This window comes from Nothobranchius furzeri, chromosome 6 (genome assembly GCF_043380555.1).
Source record: "Nothobranchius furzeri strain GRZ-AD chromosome 6, NfurGRZ-RIMD1, whole genome shotgun sequence".
NCBI classification, from domain to species: domain Eukaryota; kingdom Metazoa; phylum Chordata; class Actinopteri; order Cyprinodontiformes; family Nothobranchiidae; genus Nothobranchius; species Nothobranchius furzeri.
Genome location: NC_091746.1, coordinates 75,216,861 through 75,229,422, shown reverse-complemented (window position 1 = coordinate 75,229,422; position 12,562 = coordinate 75,216,861). Strand labels below are relative to the sequence as shown.

Sequence of the window (12,562 nt, the reverse complement as noted above, 5' to 3'; positions counted from 1 at the left end):
TCTGACTCAGCTCTCTCTTCACCACGACAGACCGGTACAACGCCCGCATCCCTGCAGACGCAGCACCAGTGATTTGGAGGAGCTGCTTCTCATCCCAGCTGCTTCATAGTTGGCTGCGAACCGCTCCGGCGAGAGCCGTTAATCATGAAAGATTAAAGTCAGATCAGCCAAGAACATATATTTTTTTGTGGTTTTATTCAGATAAAGCATCTCAGTGGTTGAGTGGTATGAGTCTACCCTGAGACTGAGAGATCATGGGTCCAAATCTACTGTTAGGTCATACCAAAGACTCTTAAGAATGGGACCCAATGCCTCCCCACTTGATGCTCAGCATGAAGGGCTGAAGTTGGTGGGTTAAACCACCAAATAGTCCCAGCGTGTAGCTGTGTCTGCAGCTCACGGCTACCCCAGGGGATGGGTCAAACGCGGAGAAATCATTTCACCAGTGTGCGACGACTAATGGGACTCTTAAAGGGACAGTGTGTAGTTTGTATTGTCAATCTCTGGAAATATCCATTAAATGTTGTTGAAAATAAATTAAATGATGCCCAGTTGCTGAAAAATATTGGCAGCTTCTTAATATATAAGCATAAAAATCTGGTCTAAAATACACGGGACCCGGTCTAAGTATCTGGGCGATGCCTTATTAGACGTCATGTTTCTTTCTACGGGAGCCCTTGAGGACAAAATGCATTTACTGACCTGTAACAAACGATTACAAAACTTTCACCCTTCTTAAACGTTGATTTGCACATTTACCTCTTCACCTGTTGCCAGTAATGAAAGGGAGTCTAATGTGCTTTTTATTTTGCTGACGTTTGCTCTGCCCTGGGCCTTTTGACCCTAATGGGCATCCGTTGGTAAGGTCTTACTCCAACATCAAAATACTGCTTGCTTGCAACAATTTAGGTATCTACTGCCCCCTATCGCCAGGAAGAACACACATTGTCACTTTGACATTGTTTTCATAGTTAGTTCAGAAAGAAACCAGCAGGTGGTGCTAAAGACTGTTTAACATAACTGTACCAAATACGTTCATAGATTAAAACTCCAAATAATGTTGAATTATGAAAGTTGTTGTGTGTATCATTGCATTGTAGTCTTACCACAAAAACAAGAAATTATTCAATAAAACATCAAATTTACAAACAGGATGTTTAAAAAGCAGCTGATAACTCGTCTGTTCAGGCCGCCTCTTGCACTGATTCTTCATCGCTCCTCCTCATTCAGCTCTTTCTTCCAGTTCTGCCTATCCCGGATCCACCGATCACCCTTTTCTTGTTCATTGTCTTTCTTCCTTTCCTCGCATTTTTTAATCACAATTTTTAACTTTTCTCTATTTTATTTTGTTTTTAATTTATTTATTTATTGTTCATGTAAAGCGTCTTGTGATTTTATCTTGAGAGGTGCTATACAAAAGCTAATTTCTTCTTCAAATATGTTTATAAATGTAATTATTAGTTATCATTTACTAAAATCTTTTTTATTAATCCCAAAAGTACTGGATTGTTCTGATCAATGTTGAATTCCTTCTAAATGTGACTAATATAGTTAAACTTTATTGTCCTTTTCTTCTTATCTTTGACTCAAATTGCACCTTTTCAAAATAAAAGTTGCACTAAATTAAGGCCCTGTCCACACGTAGCCGAGGATCTGCCAAAACGTAGATATTTTTCTACGTTTTGGCCTGTCATCCACACGAAAACGGATCTTTTTAAAAACTCCGGCTAAAGTGAAGGTCTGCGTTTTCTCCGTTTTGGGTGTCTGCGTGTGGACAGACAAAACCGGAGTTTTAAGGTCCGCAACGTCACTTTCCGCGACAAAAAATGCTGACATCACGTGTGCGACCTGTGTTTACACTAGCCGACAGCATGGAAGCCCTCCGAGCTGCGCTCTGTCATTACCCGATCCATCAATTGTCCAAGCGCTTTCTGCTTGTTTGTTTTTAAAAGTGGAATTACTGCTCCTTGCGGAAGACCACAGACGAAGGACGAGGTTAAGAACGGGGGAAGTACTGCCGCCTACAGGTCTGGCATGTCCTTAACAACGCATTTATCCGGGTACGTGTGGACAGAGTTTTTTTTTTTTTAAATGAGGTGGTGTGGATGCAAGTTTCTGGAGGGGCGGATATTCGTTTTTAAAAAACCCGGCTACGTGTGGACTAGGCCTAAAAGTAAGCAACTCAAACTGACATAATTGACCTTTATGCTTAATCCACATCTGATCTAATTAAAAATAACGTTGAGTTTTTTCTGCAGAGAAGCACCAGCAGATTGTGCAGAATCTCACATGTTTGACTGTTGTGATGAATTATTTATGATCTGTCAATCAACGAATGTTCTCCTGTCAGAGCCTGCACCTTGAAGCTTGCACCTTCTTAATTATGAGTTACTGTTGCGACACCAGACAGGTGATATGTCAAAATCTTGTCCCAAACACTTCGAGTCACATCACGCAATCGTTTTTAGAACAAAGCCATCAGAACGCTGCAAGCAGACGTGGGCCAAATAGTCGGTACCCTTCAGCTGAGGCAGGAGAAAGCCACACGGACAAGAGTCGGTCAGACTGAAGGTTGGACTTTTTAAATTTGGGACAACAAACTAACGACTTTAGCCTAAAGCACGGTGACCTTAAGGAGCTGGTAAACCCAGGTGTGACCTAACCAGCATCACAGGTGTCCTCAGTCTGAGACACAGCCGGTCTGCTTGTGTACAGGTTAAAGGTCACAGAGTGTGTACCGCACTGAACATGGACCACACGGACACCGACGTCTCAGGAGGTTAAAAAGAAAATTATTAATCAACACGTTCAAGTTAGATACCACTCTCTCACTCACTCACTCTCTCTCTCTCTCACTCTCTCACTCACTCACTCGCTCACTCACTCTCTCTCTCTCACTCGCTCACTCACTCTCTCTCACTCACTCACTCACTGGTTCTCTCACTCTTTCACTCTGTCTCTCACTCACTTTCTCTCTCGCTCACTCACTTACTCTCTCACTCACCAACTCACTCACTCACTCACTCATTCACTCTCTCTCTCTCTCTCCCCCCCACTCACCAACTCACTCACTCTGTCTGAATGTCTCTCCACTCACTCACTCACTCACTCACTCACTCACTCACTCACTCACTCACTCACTCACTCACTCACTCACTCACTCACTCACTCACTCACTCTGTCTCTCTCTCCCTCCCTTTATGTTAAATGTAACTCTAGTGACCAGTAGCTAGCTGCTATGCTAACGTGCTAACCATGGCGTAACAGAACAGGAAGTTTGTTTCTTTTATCTCGCAGAACTGAACAAAGATTGCCTTTGTTTAGTTGGCGATAGAAGCTGAGCAGTTTATCATTGAAAACAGAACAACTTATAACTTGTTTCTCCCTAAAACAAACAACAACAAACTCCAGATGTCTTTATTTACGTTTTTTGGCAGAATTCTGTTTGATTATTTTTATTTCTGACTGGTGAAAAGCTGAAAGTCTAAATGAAAAATCTTTGATCTAAAAACACTTTTGACTGGAGTGTAAAAACCAGGCAGAATTATTCTACACCAAGCAGCACGTTTAAATGCTGAAACACGGGAATGAAAATGAACTTTGTCTTCAAACTTCATTTGCAGATGGTTGAATTATTGTTTAATTTGGCGTTCCTGTTTGTGCGCGTACTTCCTGTTTCATCTCCAGGTTTCCTCCTGTTCCTGGTTTCTCATCACTCCTTTGCTCAAACCTTTTCCCTGTTGGCTTCGTTCGTCTGACCTCTGCTCCCGCGAAGCTTTCTTCTTCCGGAATGCTGAATCATCGTTCTTCGATCTGAGGACCTTTGAAATGCGATGTTAAATTATTTATGGAGAAGCTAAATAATATTTCTTGTTTTTGAATCTTCTAACTACTGACATGGATGTTTCAGCAGCGTTGGCACACACACACACACACACACACACACACACTCCAATCTGTTCTTGGTGGTGAAACTTAACCTTAATGACAGTTTAATGTCCGTCCATCCTTCCGTTGTCTACTCGCTGGTCCATACCGGCTCACGAGGGAGGGAGCTTAATGTGTCAAATGATATTTTCTGAATACAACAACCCTGCTGAACCTGTGATTTTCCTCATTACCACTAAAACATAATAAATGTGACATAAAGGAGTACACGCTATCATTGTTTGCCTCTGAACTCATAATAAAAGGGGATTTTTGAGGGTTTGCACCAGTTCAGCGATGCTGCGTTTGGGTGTGTGATCGTGAGTTCAGATCATCGAGTTTCTGGGATTGTTGCCCGACCCTCGAGGCCAAACTGCTCTTCAGTCTGGACGGGATCCAGCGGTGTTCTGGGATTCCAGTGGGGTTCTTTCAGAAATGTTTGACAATGAAGGTCTTACCTGCTGCAGGCGGCTCTCTGAACACCCTCATTGTGAAGAAACAGATGTGTCCTGACCTGATTGAGCGCTAACAGCTAGTGAGACGGACCATACATTTATTTTTCATCCATCCATCCATGTTCATCCACTTAACCGGGGTCTTGTCGTGGGGGCAGCAGCCTAAGCAGGGAAGCCCAGACTTCCCTCTACCCAGCCACTTGGGCCAGCTCCTCTGGGGGAATCCCAAGGCGTTCCCTGGCCAGCTGAGAGACATAGTCCCTCCACCATGTCCTGGGTCTTCCTTTAGGTCCCCTCAGGTTGGACATGCCCGGAAAACTTCACCAGGGAGGCGTTCAGGCCACCTCAACTGGCTCCTCTCGACATGGATGAGCAGCAGATCTACTCCGAGCCCCTCCCGGATGACCGAGCTTCTCAAGCTTTATTTATTTAGTCTGGCTTGCCAGGCTAGTTTTTTTGCTGCAGCTTGGATCACATTTCTTTATTTTTAAGTATTTTAGTTTTTTAAGATTTTTTTCTTACTTTTGCAGTCATCATTATTATTATTTAGTTTTTTTTTCATTTAGGACAAACCAGAGCTGTGATATAATGTAAATTTACTACATTTACAATAAAAATATGAAGATTAAGGTGAGAGTGGGACGTAGTAAGTTTTTACTGAAGCATTTCCACTTTCTCTTCGGTTCAGTTTCCACACTCAACAAAAATATAAACGCAACACCTTTGTTTCTGCTCCGATTTTTCATGAGATGGACTTAAAAATCTAAAATTCATTCCAGATACACAATATTACCATTTCTCTCAAACAATTATCACAAATCAGTCTAAATGTGTGATAGTGAGCACTTCTGCTTTGCTGAGATAATCCATCCCACCTCACAGGTGTGCCACATCAAGATGCTGATCCGACATCATGAGTAGTGCACAGGTGTACCTTATACTGCCCACAATAAAAGGCCATCCTGGAATGTGCAGTTTTGTCTCGCAGCAAAATGCCACAGATGCCACAAGCATTGAGGGAGCGTGCAATTGGCATGCTGACAGCAGGAATGTCAACCAGATCTGTTGCTCGTGCATTGAATGTTCATTTCTCCACCATAAGCCGTCTCCAAAGGCATTTCAGAGAATATGGCAGTACATCCAACCGGCCTCACAACCGCAGACAACGTGTAACCACACCAGCCCAGGACCTCCACATCCAGCAGGTTCACCTCCAAGATCGTCTGAGACCAGCCACTCAGACAGCTGCTGAAACAATTGGTTTGCATAACCAAACAATTTCTACACAAACTGTCAGAAACCGTCTCAGGGAAGCTCAACTGCATGCTCGTCGTCCTCATCGGGGTCTTGACCTGACTCCAGCTCGTCGCCGTAACAGACTTGAGTCTGGCACGTTGGAGAGGTGTTCTCTTCATGGATGAATCTCGGTTTACATTGTTCAGGGCAGATGGCAGACAGCGTGTGTGGCGTCGTGTGGGTGAGCGCTTTGGATTGAGTGGCCCATGGTGGTGGTGGGGTTATGGTATGGGCAGGCATCTGTTATGGACGAAGAACACAGGTGCATTTTATTGATGGCATTTTGAATGCACAGAGATACCGTGATGAGATCCTGAGGCCCATTGTTGTGCCGTACATCCATGAACATCACCTCATGTTTCAGCAAGATAATGCACGGCCCCATGTTGCAAGGATCTGTACACAATTCTTGGAAGCTGAAAATGTCCCAGTTCTTGCATGGCCAGCATACTCACCGGACATGTCACCCGTTGAGCATGTTTGGGATGTGCTTGACCGGCGTATACGACAGCGTGTACCAGTTCCCACTCATATCCAACAACTTCACACAGCCATTGAAGAGGAGTGGAACAACATTCCACAGGCCACAATTGACAATCTGATAAACTCTATGCGAAGAAGATGTGTTGCACTGCATGTGGCAAATGGTGGTCACACCAGATACTGACTGCTTCTGAGTCCCCAGACCCCCAATAAAGCAAATAACTGCACATTCCAGGGTGGCCTTTTATTGTGGGCAGTCTAAGGTACACCTGTGCACTACTCATGATGTCAAATCAGTATCTTGATGTGGCACACCTGTGTGGTGGGATGGATTATCTCAGCAAAGCAGAAGTGCTCACTATCATACGTTTAGACTGATTTGTGAACAATGTTTGAGAGAAATGGTGATATTGTGTATCTGGAATGAATTTTAGATCTTTGTCAGTCTCATGAAAAATTGGAGCACAAACAAAACCCTACAATCAGCTGAGCTGCAGCTAAAGAGCTGATAAATGTTCGTGTTTCGTCACACGGGTGCTTTTGATAAAAGATAGAAAAGTTCTGCTCTTATCAGTGAGGATGCAGGACATGAAGGTGCTGTGGACTTTAGATAAAGTTCAACCAAACATGAAAATAAAATAGGCTTGATTTAAATATCAGTTTTAATGACAGATGCGTGTTTGTTTTTATTGGTTTAGTGTAAAACAATCGTTTTCTTAATTCGATTTTAGGGGAAAGTAAAAAGTTAGTTGTGTGTCTGACTGGTGGACGGAAATAAATATTTGTCTAATCACTGAATAACGTCATGGTGAAAACACGTTTGTTTTGAATTTCAATCTCTTTAAATATGTCTTCATGATGAAATGTGATTTTAAAAGTAAAAATAAAACTGCTGAGCTTGTCACAATAAAGGCACATTTGATTCTAAAACCAGTAAACTTATTTCATTTTCATTTTTACTTTAAAGCGTTATTTCCTGTTTCACTAAAACAAGAACCCAGCGTCTTCAGCCTTATGACCTGTTTGTCTGCGGAACCCATCACGCACCCCCACCCCCTCCCAGGTGGGTGTTCCGGAGCAGCAGGTGGGAACCAGGCGTGGCTTTCTAACAAATCCGTCTCTTAACTGAAAGTTTGATGGTGAGCTGGTGAGTGTCAGGGACAACATGTCCAGCATGGCTGCTGCTGCTGCTGTTTTCTGTCTGTGTGTGGGTATCACGCTCATTACGCACAGCGCGGAGTCCCGCATCCCCCTGACGCAGGTGGATGCGGGACTCCGCGCTGTGGCGCAGCGGGCCATGCTCTGTGTCGTTGTCGGAGTGTCCCTCCTGGTTGCGGGCTGGCTGTACCGGCTGCTCTTCTGCCCGCTGGAGCTCGTCAGACCGCTCCATGATGTGGGATACGTGGCCGAGGACGGTCGCTCCAAAGCGCGGGCTGCGAACGAGATGCGCCGGAGGAGGAGAGTCGGAGACGTCCCTCCGGTTTATCCGAACGGCTGGTACCGGGTCCTGCACTCCCCCATGCTGCACAGAGGAGAGGTCAAAAGTGTCTCCTTTCTAGGTATGACAACTTTTTATTTCCCACTAAAACCCACTTGCAACAATAATAATAACGAACAAACTCAAAAAGGTTTTATTTTATTTTATTTTATCCATCCATCCATTTTCATCCGCTTATCTGGAGTCGGGTCGCTGGGGCAGTGAGAGCGAGAGGCCCAGACTTCCCTCTCCCCAGCCACTTGGGCCAGCTCCTCCAGGGGAATCCCAAGGTGTTCTCTGGCCAGGTGAGAGACATAGTCCCTCCACCGTGTCCTGGGTTTACCTTTAGGTCTCCTCCTGGTTGGACGTGCCCGGAAAACCTCACCAGGGAGGCGTCCAGGAGGCATCCTGACCAGATGCCCGAGCCACCTCAACTGGCACCTCTTGATGTGGAGGAGCAGCGGGTCTACTCCGAGCCCCTCCCGAATGACCGAGCTTCTCACCCTATCTCTAAGGGAGAGCCCAGCCACTCTTCGGAGAAAACTCATTTCGGCCGCTTGTATCTGCGATCTCGTTCTTTCGGTCACTACCCAAAGCTCGTGACCATAGGCGAGGGTAGGAACGTAGATCGACCGGTAAATCAAGAGCTTCTCCTTCTGACTCAGCTCTCTCTTCACCACGACAGACCGGTACAACGCCCGCATCACTGCAGATGCAGCACCAATCTGCCTATCGATCTCACTCTCCAGTTTTCCCTCACTCGTGAACAAGACCCCGAGATACTTAAACTCCTCCACTTGGGGCAGGACCTCATCCCTGACCCGGAGAAGGCATTCTACCCTTTTCCGAATCAAGACCATGGTCTCAGATTTGGAGGAGCTGATTCTCATCCCAGCTGCTTCACACTCAGCTGCGAACCGCTCCAGCGAAAGCTGAAGATCACGTTCTGATGAAGCCAACAGGACCACATCATCTGCAAAAAGCAGAGACCTGATCCTCAGGCCACCAAGATCCCCTCCACACCTTGGCTGCACCTAGAAATCCTGCCCATTAAGGTTATGAACAGAATCGGTGACAAAGGGCAGCCTTGGCGGAGTCCAACTCTCACTGGGAACGAGCCCGACTTACTGCCGGCAATGCGGACCAAGCTCTGACACCGGTCATACAGGGACCTAACAGCCCGTATCAGAGGGCCCGGTACCCCATACTCCTGGAGTACCCCCCACAGGGCCCCCCGAGGGACGCGGTCAAATGCCTTCTCCAAATCCACAAAACACATGTAGACTGGTTGGGCAAATTCCCACGCACCCTGCAGGATCCCCCTAAGGGTATAGAGCTGGTCCAGTGTTCCACGGCCAGGACCAAGACCACATTGCTCCTCCTGAATCTGAAGTTCAACAATCCGACGGACCCTCCTCTCCAGAACCCCTGAACAGACCTTACCAGGAAGGCTCAGGAGTGTGATCCCCCTGTAGTTGGAACACACCCTGCGGTCCCCTTTTTATATAAGGGTACCACCACCCCGGTCTGCCAGTCCTGTGGGACTGCCCCTGATGTCCACGCGATATTGCAGAGCCACATCAGCCAACACAGCCCCACAACATCCAGAGCCTTAAGGAACTCCGGGCGGATCTCATCCACCCCTGGAGCCTTGCCACAGAGGAGCTTTTTAACCACCTCAGTGACCTCAGCACCAGAGATTTGAGAGGCCAACCCAAAGTCCCCAGACTCTGCTTCCTCACTGGAAGATGTTTTCAGTGGGATTGAGGAGGTCTTCGAAGTATTCTGCCCACCGATCCACAACGTCCTGAGTAGAGGTCAGCAGCACACCGTCCCCACTATAGATAGTGTTGGTAGCACGCTGCTCCCCCCCTGGTCTGACCGGCATCCTCCCCCACCATCTGAGCCAACTCACCACCAGGTAGTGATCAGTTGACAGCTCCGCCCCTCTCTTCACCCGAGTGTCCAAGACATGCGGCCGCAGGTCAGATGAAACAACAAAGTTGATCATCGAGCTGCGGCCTAAGATATCCTGGTGCCGAGAGCACATATGGACACCTTTATGTCTGAGCATGGTGTTCATTATGGACAATCCATGACTGGCACAGAAGTCCAATAACAAAACACCACTCGAATTCAGATCAGGTGGTTGTTCCTCCCAACCACACCTCTCCAGGGCTCACTGTCGTTGCCCACGTGAGCGTTAAAGTCCCCCAGCAGAACGAGGGAGTCACCGGAAGGAGCGCTCTCCAGCACCCCCTCCAAGGTCTCCAAAAAGGGTGGGTAGTCTGAACTGTAGTTTGGTGCATAAGCACAGACCACAGTCAGAACCCGTCCCCCCACACGTAGGCGGAGGGAGGCTACCCTCTCATTCACTGGGGTAAACCCCAACGTACAGGCACCAAGATGGGGGGCAACTAGTATGCCCACCCCTGCTCGACGCCTCTCAGTGGGAATGGTAGAAAGTCCAACCCCTCTCAAGGAAACTGGTTCCAGAGCCAGAGCCATGCAATGAGGTGAGTCAGACTATATCTAGTCTGAACCTCTCAACCTCACACACCAAGTCAGGCTCCTCCCCCACCAGAGAGGTGACGTTCCATGTGCCAAGAGCCAGCTTCTGTAGCCGAGGATCAGACCGCCAAGGTCCCCGCCCTCGACTACCACCCGTCACACACTGCACCCGACCCCTTTGGCCCCTCCCACAAGCGGTGAGCCCATGGGAAGGGGGACCCATGTTTCCTCTACGGGCTGTGCCCGGCCGGGCTCCATGGGTGAAAGCCCGGCCACCAGGCGCTCGCCAAGGTGCCCCACCTCCAGGCCTGGCTCCAGAGGGGGGCCCCGGTGACCCACGTCCGGGTGAGGGAACACGGTTTCCATTTATATAATTCATCATAAGAGGTCTTCGGGCTGCTCTTTGTCTGATCCCTCACCTATTTATTTCATTTTATTTATAACAAGCTGAGTCAGATGAAATAAAGCTGTCAGCAGCGTCATTTAAAAGTTGGAACCAGAATGCAGCTAACTATATTTAGAGTGAAACCTGCTTGGCAGCAGTTTTTACCCTGCAGCAGAATTAATCCGGCTGAGTGTCAAAGATGCATCAACAATCAGCACGATCAGGTTAGACGGTGAGAGACAATAATCTGAAAACTCTGATTTTCTGTCTCAGTCCATGAATGCACCACTGCTAATCCAAATCAGTATCGGCCCCCAGAACTAGAATCAGTGTGTTTTTAACCCTTTAACGTCCTCACCCTGAGAAAAGCAACAAATCTTTTTCTTTTCTAAAAAAAATGTATAATTTGGGGTCAAGATGGTCATAATAATAATAATAATAATAATAATAATAATAATAATAATAATAATAATAATAATAATAATAATAATAAAAGAAGAAGAAACAATCTAGTACCTCTCAAGATAAAAATCACAAGGACAAAAATAAAAAATTAAAATAAAAAATGATTTAAAATATAATTGAGAGAAAAAGAAACAAATAATAATTAAAATAATGTTAAAGTTATAGTAAGAGACTCTAATGATTTATTTAAACATCTCTTAAATTTGTAAGTATTACATTTTCATTTTAAAAAATGCATTCATTTGTTTATTCATTTAATAACATTTTCCAAAAACCACATGTCTGTCAGTAGGATCACATGTTAATCAGATGAAAGGCTGAGACACCCTGGACATGTGTGCAGTCCATCATAGGGACACACAACCATTCACACTCTCACACCCATAGAAACCATTTAGTCACCAAATCAATAAATACATCTGTGGAGACAAAACATCAAAGTTGGAAGAGCGAATGAAGGCAGCAGAAGAGTCATGATACTGTTAGCCAATCAGAGGCACTTGCCCCCTGCAGGCAACAGGAGCGCCACAGCTGTTTCTCTATAGTAAAGGACTCACAATGCCGTAATTTTTTTAATTTATTTCATTTATTACCAAAAAAACAAACAAAAAAAAAACAATACTAGCAAATAAAATGAGGTTTCTCAAACCAAGAAAATGAAAAGGGAACAGAAAGAAGAAAATGTATGTTATCTGTTCCGTTTTAACTAAAATGGCATCTTTACAATGAAATAACAATAATTATAAATGAGCCTATACAAAGTAATTGCTTGACTGGTTAGCTAACCCGAGTTCAATTTCCAAAGAAGAACGAAAAAATTAATAGTAATAATAATTCAAAAAGCAACAGGATTTTTGCACATATACCCGTTCATACATATATACGTTAAAGTGCATCGCATGCCCATATGGTCGCACATACTTCATATATACATACACATATAGATATGCACGTATCCACTACATATACACAAAAACAAACATACATACATATTTATACAAACACACATGAATATACCTACACACATCTTCTATAGCTTTGTTTATTTATTTATGTAGGTATTTTTTAATATAATTGATTTGCACGTATATGATTCCAGTATTTTATTTTTAATTAGTTATTTGAAAGTAAATATTGTTTTTGCATCCTTGATTACATTACCTAGCTTATTCCATATTTAACTCCATATATAGAGACACAGCGCTCCTTTATAATTATTCTATGCTTAGGTATTGTAAATAATTCATGTCCTTTTAGTTCATATTTAGTCTGTCTTTTTATAAATCTTCTAGGAAGATTTTTAGGAAGGTTTTTTTTTGTTTGCATTATACATAAATTTAGAAATATTGTCGTCCACTAGGCCATAGAATTTTAATGTTTTTTTTTTTTATGAATAACGGGTTAGATGGATCTCTGTAATTACTCCTTGTAATGATTCTTATTGCTTTTTTTTTGCAATATATAGATAGAATTAGTATAAGTTTTGTATGTTGTGCCCCAGATTTCTATACAATAGTTTAAATATGGTGCAATAAGTGAATTATATAATACATATAGGGAGCT

At 44.5% G+C, this 12,562-nt stretch overlaps 1 protein-coding gene across 1 annotated transcript in view; it reads left to right on the top strand.

Moving 5' to 3' along the window:
• Nucleotides 1-6,534: 6,534 nt before the first annotated feature.
• zgc:92275 (cholesterol 7-desaturase nvd) overlaps nucleotides 6,535-12,562 on the top strand; it is a gene marked incomplete in the record, with an annotated part of 12,791 nt that continues 6,763 nt past the window's right edge. Inside the window, 1 exon segment of the mRNA XM_070552565.1 lies at nucleotides 6,535-7,720. Coding sequence (XP_070408666.1) covers nucleotides 7,327-7,720 — 394 coding nt within the window.